General features: G+C 38.6%; 1 protein-coding gene across 2 annotated transcripts in view; it reads left to right on the top strand.

Moving 5' to 3' along the window:
• The window catches only part of PAPD7 (PAP associated domain containing 7), a 46947-nt gene that overhangs the window by 19731 nt on the left and 11762 nt on the right, over nucleotides 1-15454 (top strand). The window contains exons 8-10 of one of the 2 annotated variants that reach the window (XM_009873567.1): nucleotides 670-770; nucleotides 1025-1197; nucleotides 12996-13154. In XM_009873567.1, the coding sequence (XP_009871869.1) occupies nucleotides 670-770; nucleotides 1025-1197; nucleotides 12996-13154 (433 nt within the window). The remainder of the gene's footprint in view (nucleotides 1-669; nucleotides 771-1024; nucleotides 1198-12995; nucleotides 13155-15454) is intronic. The other variant, XM_009873568.1, reaches the window with a different exon arrangement.

Below are 15454 nucleotides of genomic sequence, written 5' to 3'. Positions count from 1 at the left end.
AACTGATCTCTGTGCAGCAGGACCAGGTAGGCTTTTTCTCTGAACCACTTACTGTTATGAATTTCCTTAAATTCTAACTTAACTCTGGATTGGGAGCCAGCCCATTTCTTGTTTCCACTACCTCACGATCCATGGTACTTCCTTTATAATTGTATAGGGTTTACACCTTTTCAATTGTCTTGTAAATTAGTAATCAAGGACTAGTGAAGGTCTTGTCTTCAGCATGATGGTCACCTGACAGGCTAGGCTATTGATATCTTAAGTGCATACGATAACTGTTGTAATCCAGGTTCTGTGGAAGAAATACTTTTTGTATGGAAAAATGCAAGGATCTGTAAATTACTTTTATCAGGTACAGTGGTATCTGCATGTACGTTGTTGGTAATTAAGTTATATTCCATTTAGAAATACAGAGTAAAACTTAGAGTAAAAATCTATATATCAGCGCTTGCATGTGAGTATGGAAGAACATAAGTAATACACTAATTTAAAAATTGTGTTGCTTCAATGAGTTAAGTGGTGTGCTGAGGAAATGAGAGTTCAGAAGGATTCTTTGGTTAGTGATATGTTAAAGTGACTCTAATGACTTAGCATAATTTGATTGTTTGTTGAAATGCTTGCAAATGTGTAAGCAGCAGTCTTTATTTAATACTTTATTTATTTTTTTAGCACGTTAGGTAGAATCATCAAAGTGACCCAAGAAGTGATTGACTACAGGGCCTGGATTAAAAAGAAGTGGGGGAGCAAAATTACTTTGTCACCTGAACTTGGTAGGTATAGCAGGAATCTTGGAAACCAACTTTTTTTTCCTTGAATTTGATGTAATTCAGAATACTCATGCCTTGAAATTAATCACTTTCAGATACGTGGGAAAAAAAGGAATTTGTAACTTTCTAACCGAAGAATAATTTTCTCTGAGACTGTTTTTCAAATAACTTGTTAAACTGCAGCTCTTTCTAGACTTTCAGGGCCCTTGTGTTTCTGTTCTGTGTGCTTAAATGATACTTGTGTTTTCTGTTAACAGATAATAGGTTGAAAATAAGAGACCAGATAGCTCCGTGCAATGGAGAACAGCAACAGAACAGAGACTCTGAACCATCTTACAACCAACGCTTGGCTTTGTCATTGGCTGGCACACAACAGTTATCCTCTGGCTCATCTGCCTCTTCTGTATCATCACTCTCCGGCAGTGACATTGTAAGCTTTTAAGTTTAATGAGTTAAACTTACAAGAAGCCAAGTTTATCATATTCCTCAAAGCCTCAACTCATAAAACAGCCGTTAATGTGATACTGTCCCTAAGCTGCTAAAACAAATTAATAGCTTCTCCTGCTCAGAAAAAACACAAATTTTTTTTTATTTAATTAAATGGGGCTTAATTCCATCCCAAATCTTGGATGTAATAAAATAAACCCCCAAGTTAATAGTAGCTGATTAAGTAAAATAGTAGAAATATAGCTTCAAAATCTCCTATTGTTAAGTTCTGGTCCTTTTTTCCTGCACCCCAAACTGAACGTGAACTTCATATTGTGCTCTGAAGGTGAATAGTATTCCTTACTGTTTTCAGCCAAGCAGTCAGCTCATATTTTGATAGAAATGAGGCTCTCATATGTAAAGTCTTGCTGTCAGCTTCGTTGTTTGAAAGTACAATTTGAAAGTAATTGCTGGGTTTTATCGTACCTTCCTGAAAGAGGAGGCTGTTGTCTCTTTAGCTATGTACCCACACTCTTAAGACTCTCTATAAAGTGCTTTTGTTTTGGTATGGATTTAAATCAACACAGAATTGGGCAGTGCAGACTCTAAAGCACAAAATTGCATTGCATGGCATGCTCATTATAAATCTACTAAAGCTTTTTGTGCCAGGTGGAAGTACTGACTGGAACACAATGTAATATCCAGGTTAACTACAACTGGATGATGTCAAGAGAGGTCCAAGTGTGCCTGTTTCTTAACTGCTTTCAAAAGCTAGACAAATATGAAATTAAAAGTTGGGAATTGTATTCAATAAAAATTTTATAACTTTAGAGGGACAGATGCCTTCTTTACATTGTTCTGGTTACTTTCTCTAATTCCTTTACTGAATTTTCGGTGTCAAATTGTCTCTTCACTCCACCTCCAGTAAATAGGGTAAATGCTTTAGTTGCACCATCTGGCTAATGGTAAAAGAACAGCATGATGCCTGCCAGTGATCCTACTAGCCATGCTCCAGGTTTGAGTATGTCAGTGACAAAAATTTTTGCTGTAATAAGTTTTATGAGAAAATACAAATATTTTCTTAGTATTGTGCACTCCCAGCATGGTGGGTAGTGGGTGGTTATGACCTCCTCTAAGCCCCTTTTTTAACTGATGTTGGAGACGAAACTTCATTGTCTGATGCTAGAGAAATAAATGAAAAATGAGAAGGAAGCTCTTGACAAGAAAGACCTGCTATCACTTTGGGCATTCACAAAGTAGAGTAAATGCTACCCTTTTTAATACAATAAAAAGCCTTATGCCTATGTACTAGTGACAAGACCCTAGGTTAAGCCCTGGTCATTTATTGGTGTTATGTCCTTAGTGGACTGCCATCATATTATCTTAATTTGGAGCAGAATGGCAGATTCTTGACTTAAAACTAATGAATTCATGCATATGTGAGAATGAGCTGGTTCTGCTTGCCTAGTCCAGGTTGAGTCAAGGATGCTGTCTATGGCATGATCTGGCATAGTACTATGCCCAGGTTCCAGCAAAGGAACATGTAGCGTGGGTGACAACTGGTATTGGAGCTAAAACTTCGGCAAATAGGTGTGATACAGTGAACTTTGGTACCAGCTTCAGAATGACAGCTTATGAATATGATGCATCTCATCACTGTATAATTCTGTGTAGTGTTCGCTCTGATCGTGTGGAGGGGTTGTTCTTCAGGAACGGTTCTGTATTCATTTAAAGTTGAATCTTCTGGTCTTCTCTGATACTGAAGACTAAAAGCCAAGGTACTGATTATAAAGAAAGTGCAGGGGCAGGAAGATCCTAGATTGGCAGTTTGCTGATCTCTTCCCAATAATTAAAGTTTTATTTTAATAGCAAAATATTCATCCCTATGATGTCACTGTTAACCTTAAGCACAATATCTGCGTCAAGATGCTATTTCTGGAGAGGTATTTTGCATGACTGCAGTATATCTTTCTCTGTGTATCAACTACAAGATCCTAGCTGTCAAATTGGAGGGACTTGATAGTGTATTTGCTTTTCAATTTGCTGCTGAAGATTCTTGCATTTGACCTTCCTGAGGTTGGTCTACAAAAATAATAGAAGTCAACTTCTGTACGTTGAGGAAGAGAAAGTAGACTTGGCACCTTGTGACTTGGTCAAAATACCCCTCTCTGAACTTCAGCTTCTACTGACTTTCAAGTATTCTAGCCATCGACCCTAGCACACAGGTAGCGATGTTCTGAACTCCTCATATCACTGTACACCAGCCATAAAAGTCTGGAGGCCTTGCATGTGCTCATCAATATGTCTTGGAAGCAATATTGATGGTATATATAAAGTATGCAGTATAGTATTGCTCATAGGTATCTTAGAATTTTTATTAAACCATATAGTTTATTAGTTGGTTGCAATAGTAATTAGTTTAGTTGTACTACAGCATGTTGTATTTTTTTTAAACATTTACTTCCTTGAAGTTCTAGCAGTGTTACAGGTTGTGCCTTACATTCTGTAAATATGGCTCAGTAGCTGAACAGACAAGGCTCCTCGCGTCTTGGACTTAAGGGTACTCCAGAGACAGCAATGGTTATGGATCTGTTCCAGCAGCAGGAGGCTATTCCATATCGCTAAAAAGGAGCAGGGTTTTCTGGAGGCTGGACTCCAGTTAACCAGAGCTAACATCTAGCTGTCAGCTTCTCAACTTTTGTGCATACTCAGAAAAAATGGAAGTGTAGGGATGTAAAAGCTTAAAGTTGATACGCTTGGTTCTTTCCTTTCCTGCTACTGTTTTCCTTCCTTTGGGGACCGTATGGATTGTAACCTTTTGAAGATGAAAACTTGTGTACCGCTGAGGAACAGGAGAACTGCCTCCTTCAAGGACAGCCCTCTTTTTCCCCATATATTTTAGAAGCTTATGTTTTACTTCAGTACATAGACTCAAATTCAGGAGGAAGATTACTTTTATCTCTGCACATCCAGGACTAGCTTGCAGGGGAACACACTTCTGGGCCACTGTCAACACAGCCCAAAGCTAAGAGCCAGATCTAATGAGATAAAATCATAATTTGTACAGGAAGTATCCTTTTATGGATTTTTTCAAGGCAGCAAGCTATTTACAAATGCCTTATGCTTGCACTATCCACCTGATGAAATTCTGGCTGTGCTGTCCTTCCTAAGCGTCCTAGCAAACTGCAAAATCTTAGTCACAAAAGAAAGCTTTTTGAAGGACGAGTAAATTTTGAATCAAAGACTGTTTATTCTGGCATCACTGTTACTATTAGTGAGAGAGCTGTTCAGTTTATGGGTTCATCTTACTGTACATGTCAGTACAGAGCTCTGAATTTCTCACTGGCACTTCTAATGTAGTTCCCTGCAAAATACCAAGTAGTACTCAAGTTTCCACCCTGTTACCTCAGCTCTATGAAGAATATTATTGATAGGAGCAAGCTGAGGAACACATGGAAATAAACCTATGGATAGTGAGGAGTCTTATCTGAGTGTATTTGTGCATACATTTTTCTGGATTTTGTTAATCATCAAACTGACTATGTAGTAAGTCTTTTCTCAGTGAAATATTCTGCTGCGCAGGTATTTAAAATACCATATGCTGCTGTGATGAAAAGGCAGTGTATATATTCACTTACTCATGCAAACAGGTAAGTTGCAAAATAATATGCCTTCCCACATGGTCCAACTGACGTTAAAGTGAATAATGGAAGGTGCTTTATAAATATCTTTGCTATCAGGGACAGGCTCAAAGTGTGCAAGTTTTTACTCTATGGGAGTAAGAATCAAACTATTCCACAACAGATAATAAGCCTCTGGTATTAAGAAATCTCACTTTAATCTTCATTCTGAGTTAAGTGGTTGTTATGAGAATCTGAAACCAGAGGAAATGAGCTCTGTTCCTCCTCCTCAGCTCTTTGCTTGTTCTAGCTAGTTGTAGATGTCAGAACCTGAGCAGTGACCAAATTCCTCTTGAAATACCTTTTTTTTCTTTTTTCCCCCCCGTGTGCTTTTTTTTTTGTTCGGGACCTGCACTCTGTAACTGGTGACCTGGATTTCTTGTTGCTTAGGTATTCTGGAAAGCTATTTTTTATTAGCTCAGGAAGTCTAGAGTAGTGCTGGAGAATACCTGCTGCCTGATCAACAGTCTCTGCCAAGTAAAAACCAATAATCCTGGGTGTGTTTTAGCAGTCTCATTTTGGTCTAGTGTAATTCCTGGTGCTAAGTATGCTTCACAGTTTAGAAGGTGTTGTGCCAAATAAAGCACAGCATTTTATGTGACAGTGATACCTGCGTATCAGTAACAGATGTAATGGCTCAAAGGAAAGTTTTAAAGCTCTTTTCTGTTGCCTAATGGATATATAATCTCTTATCCAGTCCAGCACTGAATCTCAAAGTTGTCTGTTAGAAGTTTGTATGTAAGAAATTTCATACACCTCATCTCAGTGTTTCTGGTGAGAGTGTTCTTTGGGCTTCTGTGACAAGATTATTTTGTGAAGAGTTCCAACTTCTCAAGACCATGCAGTCATGTTAAGGTTGTTGAAGTTTCAGTGAACAAGGGACCTATGAAAGTCTCTAGTTTGGGAGAGAACATAATCCTTGCCTCTGTTTAATTTCTTAGCATTTGCAATATGTTCTTTTAGACTATTTCTGAAATTTTAGCTGAAGCCATTACTGTTCAGGTTTTCTAACAACCTTTCAGCAGAGTGTCAGTGTTTGATCTGCCCACCATTCTGCCACCATCACTTGGGGATACACTGAGTAGTACCTTAAGTGTTTCATGGAACGTGTCTATTCACTGTCTTCAAGTGTTAAGTATTCAGCACTTTGATTGGCTGCTTATGCTGTGAGAGTAGTGTATAAATATGACTGATATGATTAATACTCATTATTCCTATCATTCTGTTGGATGCATAGAAGAGCCACAGTGACTTTGGAACTTGTTACTTCCTCTGCAGTAATTGTGGCTTAGTACTTGAAGGCAGGATGCTTAATGAAGTTGTCACCATCTCTCCTTCTTTTCTGTTAGTCGAAGACTGTGAATTTCAGCTTATTAACAGGAACTGTTATACCTCCTGATTCACAGATAGATGTGACAGAGTATTGACATATCTTGTCCTGATAAAAGTTGCTTTTTTTTAAAGTGATTAAATCTTCAGGTATAAGGCATGCATTTATCTGCAGTAGAGGGACACATTGCAGATTAGTTACTGTAACAGCTCTTCTTGTAGTCTTCCTAAATCTATCTTAATGACTATAATTAATTTATAGACTTCCAGCTGAAATGTGTGTGTAGGGAGAGGGGGCAGAAGGGGGTGGCCTAACAGAATTCTCAGTTTGAGAGCCAGAGCCACACAGACTTTCTCTCTTCTTTCTACATGTCTGAATATTCTTATGTTCTAACCAAAGTAATAATTCAAATATATATGAAAATTCAAGTAATTAAAATTAAAAGGATATTTGATCATCTTCTTGTAGAAGAATGCAGTCTCTATCTTTTTATTTTCCCCTTCCTGAACAAATAGAGGCAAGTGCTCTAGAAGCGTAGGCCTCTTAATCTTTAGTCCTTAAAGAAAGATGTAAGTGCTGACTTGCAGCCAGCTTGTCTCCAAATAAAGCAGTGGGCAACCCTGAGTGTGCAGACATGGAACTGTTACAAGGGAATTGGTTGGCGTTTGATTTGGGCCATTTAAAAGTTCAAGCCCCAAATCCTTTAACGCTCTTTCTTCTCCTATTCTTGCCGTGCAGATTATGGGCAATTTCTGTGGACCAGTGGGGAACATTTTCTTCTGGTGCTACTTTTTGCCTATTTTCTTTTTCCATCATATAGTCCCATGTCTGATTTTGTTTTTTTTTAACCATATCTCTGACTATGTGCTGTTTTATACTGTCTCATGCTCCCCTTCGGTTCTTCTCTGTTGCTTGAGCTGTCTTTTATCTGTATCTACTTGAAGTAAAAGTAAATGTCTGCAAAGCTGCAGGAGTCTCAATTTTGAACAAAATTGTAAAGTAAGTTTATTTAGTAACAAGTTATTCTAAACAGCAAAGGATACAGAAGGATTGTGTAAAGCAGCAAGTAAAATTGGATTTTACTGCTATGATGTCAGTGGAGCAAGGAGAGAGACACACAATTTTGTGGAAGTCAATCTCAGACTATTTTCTCATGCAAAAGGCCAGTTGTATTTTTGCTGTGTTTTAACATTTCCTCCTCTGGAGGAAAAAAGAAACAAACAAAAAACCACACATCCCCCACTCAAAACCAACAAACAAACCAGAAGTACCTAAGCCATTTTAGGATGGAAGAAAACCTAAATTCAGTATTTATATTCTAGTATGGTGTATGTTTCTGCTTGTATGATGAGTTGTATAATTTACTGCTTGACTTGGAAAGCACTAGCTTGAAATATTACTCTACTATTAACAATAGTAGAGGACCAAAGGAAAACCTGTGAAATGGAAATATTAGGGATGACAAAGGAGATTTGAAATGCTATACTTCTGGGACTTTTGGGTTTTTTTTAGTTTAAAGATGGCTTATCTGAATTACAGTGAGTATTGATAAAACATGGAATTAGCCCACAGTCTGGCCTGACAGGATATAATGAGGAGTAATGGGGTAGCATTTTTTAAAAAAATAATTTAAAATTTTGATAGCTACTATTAAGATTACGTTTTTAATTGTCTTTCTGTAAAAAGAACACTAATGCTTTTGGAGGATGGATCTTTTTCAGCTTGCTTGTGGCTCCCATATATTTTCTTTCACTTTTCCCCTCCTATAAGCACAGTGTCAAAGATTTTGGTTTTGTAATGCAGTTGACGTAAAGTCAGAGGAATCAACCCTTTGTGTCCTACTTGAGACTGCTTTGTATTGATTATGGGCTGGCAAATAGAAGTGGTACAACTGTCTTGATGTAAGCTCTCTACTTTTTGACATCCCATAGAGAAGCAGAAATTTTGTTCATCTCACTTCTACTTTATTTACACCATAGTTGAAGTTATGACTCCACCTACCAAAAAGGGAAATGGCACAAGCTGATGTGGGAAAAAAGGGATGAGGGGCGTAATCCATTAAATCACCTTGAAAGCATGTTGATTTATCAAGCGAAGTTAAGTACACTGGGGCTAAAAATGTTGAAGTGGGAGCATGCATTGAAGTTCTGCTCCTGCATGAAGCCCCAAACTGAAACGTTCTGAAGTTTTCAGGTGTTACTTCGTGTCCAAAGGAGTGTGGTTTTATGCTTACTAAGCCAATTGAGTAGTTAGATGTTCTTGCTAGAAATGTTCCTGTTCACTAGCTTCAGTGCTTTTCTGCACTGGTGTTCACCTGATGCTGTGGTGAGCTGATTCAGAAGGTGAAGCTAAGAAAAAGAGTATTGCTCTATCTGTGGTTCACCTCTGAGTTGGCTCGTAATGATGTCTTATATTAACGCAGGTATAATGGAGAAGGCCAGAATGGGAAAAGAGTCAAAAGGAGAAAGACTGGCAGCAGTTATCGGTTAAATGACCTGAATTACAGGAAAGGAGAGGAGCATATGAAAAAAATCTGTATAAAGTGTTAACTATAAACACTCTCTTCAGTTCTTTGAAATCAAAGATGGAACACAGTTTTTACTGAAGTGGTCATTGTTCTTTCACAGCTTCCAGCTCCTCCTGGGAAAGAGAAAAAAATAACCAAGGAGAGGAGTTTGGAGCATGGAAATGATATGAATCTTTTTGCCAAGACTTCTGTAGTTCATTTGGGGTGAGGGGTGGGTAGTAAGAACCCAAGTCTGTCACATTACCGAGAAGCTTGCATTCTATTTTTTAAGGTTTGATTTTTGAATACTGACTTCTAGGGTAGTTAGACTCTTACGACTGGGCTGCAACTTGGACTGGGATCAAGACTTAATCTTCTTAGGTCACTCCAGCTTTTAAAGAAAGTACTCACTTGGAAATTCCAAGCTCTAAAATGGCAGCAATTTTCAGTCAATTGAAACTTCTCAACTGGCTACATCATGAAACAAAGCAGAAGGCACCACTTTTTCATGCATTTAGAATCATGGAAAGGAGGCTTATGAGTATTGTTGAGTGTACGTGATGCTTGTGGAAACTGAACTGTTGTCTCATTGGATGAATGTAGCAGTACAGTTTACCTTGTATTTTAAGCCTTGTTTTTAATGGAATTGAAATAAACTCTTAAAACCAGACCTCGTTAGTAAGGAACTTTTGGCAAGTGAATATTCTCCTGCTGATGAGGTTCTGGGACTTTCTGTAATGGGATATGCATTTTGCAGAACAGTAGATTGTTCTCTTCTGATGTCAGGAAGAGAAGTTTGGATTGCAAGATTGCTTCAACTTTTTGTCTTTCATGTGACTGCAGTGTTTCACTGCTTCTGTCTAGACAGAAGGCTAGGGGAATCAATTTTTCAAGCAAAATTTGGAGTTAGATGAGAATTCATGAGTAACGCTTGAGTTCCTAGGTCTCTTACATACTTTAACTTCTTTCCAACATCGAGGTAAATTAAGGAGTCCTTAGTAATCAAGGTGATGAATAGTGGAAATCTTTCCAAGTACTAAGTTCTTATTCAGGAAGTTGGAACTGGTTTAAAGACTATATATTAAAACGGAAACTTCCCAGTAGGATAAAACTGTATCTCACAGAGTCTTTGTTTCCAAAAGCATCTCTTCAGAAGCTATTTTCCTTGCAGGATGAGGGACTCTATATGGTGGAAATTCATAGTAGTAGTATTCAAGACAGCATGAACTTACCTTGGCTCTTAGTGCTGTCATTGTAGGTTTATCCCTTGATTATTGGCTAAAGGCAATTGAGGGAGCTTACCCCTTTATTTTACAATCATTTTTTTTTTACAATGACCTCTGTAGCCCTTACCCGAGTAAGGGCCAGAGCTTTTGTTTTCCAGACATGGGTCTAAAGTGTCAGAGTATTACCTGTGTGCATTTACTTATGTGTAGGTCTTCTGAGCTTCTGTAATGCTTAAGTTTGCGTATTGCACTTAAGAATCCTGTCCAGAAGACCAGGTAAAACTTACCCTTCACTGTAGGCAGTGCTTATGGAAAAATTTATTTTCACATTAGGCTCAATTTTCTGATCTCTGAGGTTAATCTTTCAGTCTGAGTAAGAAAGGTAATATTCTTCCTGGAAGGATTTTGGTGCTGATGATAAGTCAGCAGATCAGCTCCATGCAGTAGTTCTGTTAGCAGTCCAGGATTGCCTCGGGAGAGAGATACAATCTCCTTGTACAAGACATGTATCGGTAAATAACACTAAGGCAGAAGAACATACTTATTATGAAATTAAAATAAAGCAACACAGGCTTCCCTTGTGCTGCAATTTTCTAGTCTCGGTTAAATCACGACTCCCTTTTCTCTTCCATCTGCTGCTACTTCCATACTGGAGTTAGGTTTTTGTTGCTCAAAATCTTATAAATGGGAAGTGTGCCACCTGTGTGTGTGACTCTTCGGGGGGTATGATTGTGTCTAAACAGAAGAGAAAGAGGACATTCTTTGAGTGGTGAGACAAAGTATTGTTTGATCGGTTTTGTGAAGGTTACATCACAGAAGATAGTGCGTTGGTTTGGATGGACAGTAAGATCCCATTTTCTCATCTGCCTGCTCATTGTTACTTGTAAGCATGCTCAGTTGTCTGTTTGGACATGACTACCTCCGCTTTATTTTTACCTCTTTTTGTAAGCCTTTTAGTAATGCTGTGACCAGTAGTGTCTAAAGAAAACTTCAGGGTAGAAATCCCAAGTTCTTGCCCCTGTATCTGACCTATGTAGTTAAGAACACAGCAACTTCGTCTTTGTGGAGACCTTAACCTGTTCCCATGGCTAATATGGTAGGGTTGGGCAAAGGAGAAAAATGCCATCTCATCTAGGCAGTCAATTTTGCTGTGCATACAACTAAGCTTAATTTTTTGATCAGTGCTACAGCATGTAGTTGCCCATTATGAACGTGCTTGTTAAATGGTAAACATCTGATCTCACAAATAAGATGTAAATTTCTGCACAGATTCATGTTACCAATATGATCTGTCTCTGGTCAGTTCATGATGCAGATATCTGAAATTGCTTCACAAAGGCATACTGTTAACTTTTACCACTAACCGACCTAGTAGGAGAGCATCTCCTTCCTAGAATTATTTTTTGGTAAGCGCAACCTTATATGGACCAATACAGGAGTGATTGTTCTAACAGCTGACAGTTTTATTGAGGACTTCTTCTACCATGGGTATTCGCTTCATCTGAGATATAAGTTTTGCTTTTTAATAGTTCATTGCTTGGGCTGCTTGGTATTCACAACTGTCAGTCTCTCTTAAATGACCTTCTTTCCCCAAGAAAAGTTTGAAAATATATTCTTGTTTCTGTTATTGCAACTATATTCCTAGACAGTCTATTCTCTAGCCAAAGAACCTAATTTGTGAAGCAAGGTCATGTTGAGGGCAAGTAGTAGTGCTGGAGATCTGTTTAAAATTTGCTTGGTTTAAGTGAAGAGTTTTGACTTTCAGGCAATTAATCTTTAGAGAAAGAGCAATACAATACTTCAGTAATTACTTTAAAAGTAAAGATCCCTGATGACTTGAGCCAATAATGTCTTTTAATATGGTACCTCATAAACTACTAATTGGCCAAGCCCCATCTCTTGCTATGCTTTGAGCCAGATGGCTAGGAATGGAAAGAACACTAGTGGTTTGGGATAAAGAATAGGTTTTTCCGTTATTTTCAAGTTCAGAGCACTTTGGAGCTAGGGGTGAGATAAAATGCAGCAGTAAAATGTAGCAAAAGCTACTTATCTGTTGCCGTTGTGTCAGGGCTGAAATAAAAGTTTTATAAGATCTGCTTTCAAGGTTGTTTCAAAAGGCTGTAGCTTGCCTTTCAACTTCTTCAACTTAGTAAATAATCAGTCATTTAAGAATTGAGGCAGTCAGTTGGGTCTTTTCAAACTTAGCAATTCCTAAAAAACTGCCGCATCTGTGCTTGGCTCCTTGCTTTTTGTCAAGTGCAATAGGCACACGGCTTTTTAACGTCACCAGTAGGACTGCTTATGAAGCTTCTGTAATTGCTGCTGGTCAGGCTGGAAGGAGGAGGAGTAATAATCAGTAATATTGGTTCCACTGCAGTATCTTTTTCTGTATTCCCACATCTGTCTATCTTCCCCTGAAGAATTCTGACTCAGATTTCTGATAGAAAGGGAGAGGAACAGAACCTCTGAGCTAGCAGTGAAGTGGGTGACTGGTGTGCATATACTGGTCTTGACTGGCAGACCGTCTCCTTGTTTCTTGGTAGGTGGAGCCCTAACTTTGCTGTTGCTGGGTAGAATGGGAGAAGACTATAACAATTACAGTGAGTAACTTTGCCATACAGATAAGTACAATGCAGAACACTGTTCAGAGGACTGATTCTGTCATGACACCTAACGTTCTAGCCCTTTTATCACTAGCAGTGTCACTGTTCTTGTTCTGTTTATTTTTTTTTTCCAATCTAAGTTCCCATCTTTTAATTCAAATTTGGTAGAGATATAACTTTGACTTTAGTTTGTACTGACTGGAACTGACCTATGATTGCGGTAGACCTGTTGACCTTGTCTCCTTGATGCAGGTTCAGTTAAACTCTTGCTAGATGTGTAAAATAAAAATAGTGCTGGCTTGTATTTAATTTTTTACTGTTAAACAACAAACAACAAACATTAAATTTTACAGTATTCACATGAGTTGATATTTGGGTGCATTTTCACATGCATAGCCTGTATATACTGTACTTTCTGTAAAGTTGCTTTTCTTTTCCCCTTTTTCTCTGCCAAAAGGATTCTGATACACCACCTTGCACAGCTCCTAATGTTTACCAGTTCAGTCTGCAAGCACCGACTCAGCTTATGGCCAGTTTACCACCCGCATTGCCCATGCCAAGTGGTAAACCTCAATCTGCGCCTACGAGAACCTTGGTAATGGCCGCCAGTAATCAGGTATGAGCCAACCTAATGGAGCGACTTCTTCATGAGAAAGCAATCACATCGGAAGTGTAGATCATTTGCGCTGTGCTGTCAGTCTAAAAACCTCTGAGGATAACCTTCATATAGCATGTGCTAAACTTCATGTAACCATAAAAGTACTTACCTGCCATGTCAGAAACATGGGGATAAGAATGGGTGGGAAAAGGGTTCGATGTTGGAGATGTGTCTCTGGATACAAGAGCCCTTCCGCAGCACAGTGACACCTAGGAATAAGTTGAAGGGAGCGTGCAACTGTCTCATTCCTTTAAGCTCTGTTTGAGACTTTTGGTACCTAACCAGTGAGATAATTGCAGATTGTTAGGCAGTTTTAACTTCCTGTTCTTAAACAGAAGCTTCATGTAGGTGGTGTATCTGTAAGCTATTTTTTTTTGAATCTCAAGAAATAGTATTGACCTATCTAGGCTTGTTTAGTTGTCTTGATTTTGAATTGTTAGAACAGATCTGACAATAACACTTGTAACTTTCTGTAATACATTTTAAAGATAGAAAACAGGTCATTAATTATAGACATGTTTATGAGAACTTTTATCAAAATATTAAATATGTGCCTTATATGTACTGGAAGGCGAATGTGCAGGGAAACTGTGTTACTCAGCTAGCCTGATGGATTATAGCCAATGTATCCATTATAATACAAGGGGAGGAAGAATCCTCAGTTTTTCTTACAGCCTCAGTGCCTCTATCTGTAGTAAAACATTTCCTCAGTTTTGATAATTAAAACTATTAATCAAAACAGCTGTCTTGTGTGAGATATAATGCAAGGTATGAGTTGTAGGTTGCATATGGTAACAAAATAAGAAGCTGGTTTCTTTGAAACCTGGTTTTTGTCAGGTTCTTCTAATGTTTTCCTTCTTCTCTCAGTCCTTCTGTCACAGTTCTTGAGAATCTAGGGCCAGGATATTTTCAATTTCATGACCTTGTGTATTTTATTTGATTCAGCACTTCCTCGAGACTTTGGGCATGACACAAGATGCATTTGCTTTAGTTTCTGATTATTCAAGTATTTTGCAGAATTGCAGAATAGTTGAGGTGGGAAAGGGCTTCTGGAAGTCACCTAGTCCAACCCTCCTACACAAAACAGGTCAGACAGAGCAGGTTGCTAAAAGCCTTGTCCAGTCAGGGTGTTGAATGTTTCCAAGAATGGAGGCTCCCCAGCCATTCTTATCAGCTTATTCCTGTAAAAGAATTTTTTCTTACATTTTAGTGGTGTTTTCTGTATTTCAGCTTATGCCCATTGCTTCTTGTCCTTTTACTTGGCACTAGTCAGAAGAGTCTGGCTTCATCTTCTTTATACCCTCTCATTAATGAGACTCATCAATAAGATGCTTCCTGAGTTATCTCTTCTTGAGACTAAACAGTCCTAGCTCTGTCGTCATTTCCTGGAATGAATGCTTCAGTCACTCATCTTCATGGGCCTTCATTGCACTCATTCCAGTATGTCCATGTCTCTCTGTGGCCTCACTGGTGCTGAGGAGAGGGGAAATGATCACTTCCCTTGACCTAGTAGAGTCTTCCTTACGTAGGCCAGCATGCTGTTGGCCTTCCTTGATGCAAGGGCACGTTGTTGGCTCATGTTCAACTTATCCACTGGGAATCCCTGGTCATTTTATTCCAAGCTGCATTTTAGCTAATCACTGCCCAATGTGTACCAGTGTGTCAGGCTTATTTCCTCCCAAGTGCAGAGTTTTTTCAAGCTCCATTTCTCCGAAGCCCATTTCTCCAGCCTGATGAGATATGACCATCTTGGCAGCATGACCATCTTGGGTATCAGCTACTCCTTCCAATTTTGTATTACCTGTGGATATGCTGAGGGTGACTCTCTGCCATCACTCAGGTCATTAACAAAGTTATTGACTAGTATTGGCCCTAGTATCAGCTCTTGGGCTATACCCTTAGCTGCTGACCTCTAGTTGTTGGACTTTGTGCTGCTGTGACTTTGAGCTTGGCACATAAAGGAATACTTTCCATTCAGCTTGTGATTGTGTTTTATATGTCTAGAGATGGTAACTGCCACTTGCTAGAGAATAAAAATAGTAATAAAAAACCAGTCCTTGAAACATTGAAACTTTCAGATGAATAACGAAGAAATTTCATCTGGACAGCATTTTCAATGTTTAGTAATAATCAGCATTGAGTTAGGGCATGTCATAGCTTGTTGCCCAAATTCTTCATAGTTACTACATGAGTACTTGTTTTAAGCACTTCACTGAAATGGTTTTCACCCTCTTTCTCATTTAGACCAAGCTATTTTT

This window comes from Apaloderma vittatum, unplaced genomic scaffold (genome assembly GCF_000703405.1).
Source record: "Apaloderma vittatum isolate BGI_N311 unplaced genomic scaffold, ASM70340v1 scaffold23677, whole genome shotgun sequence".
NCBI lineage: Eukaryota > Metazoa > Chordata > Aves > Trogoniformes > Trogonidae > Apaloderma > Apaloderma vittatum.
The sequence above is the reverse complement of the archived record's forward strand: the minus strand, read 5'-3'. Positions and strand labels throughout refer to the sequence as shown.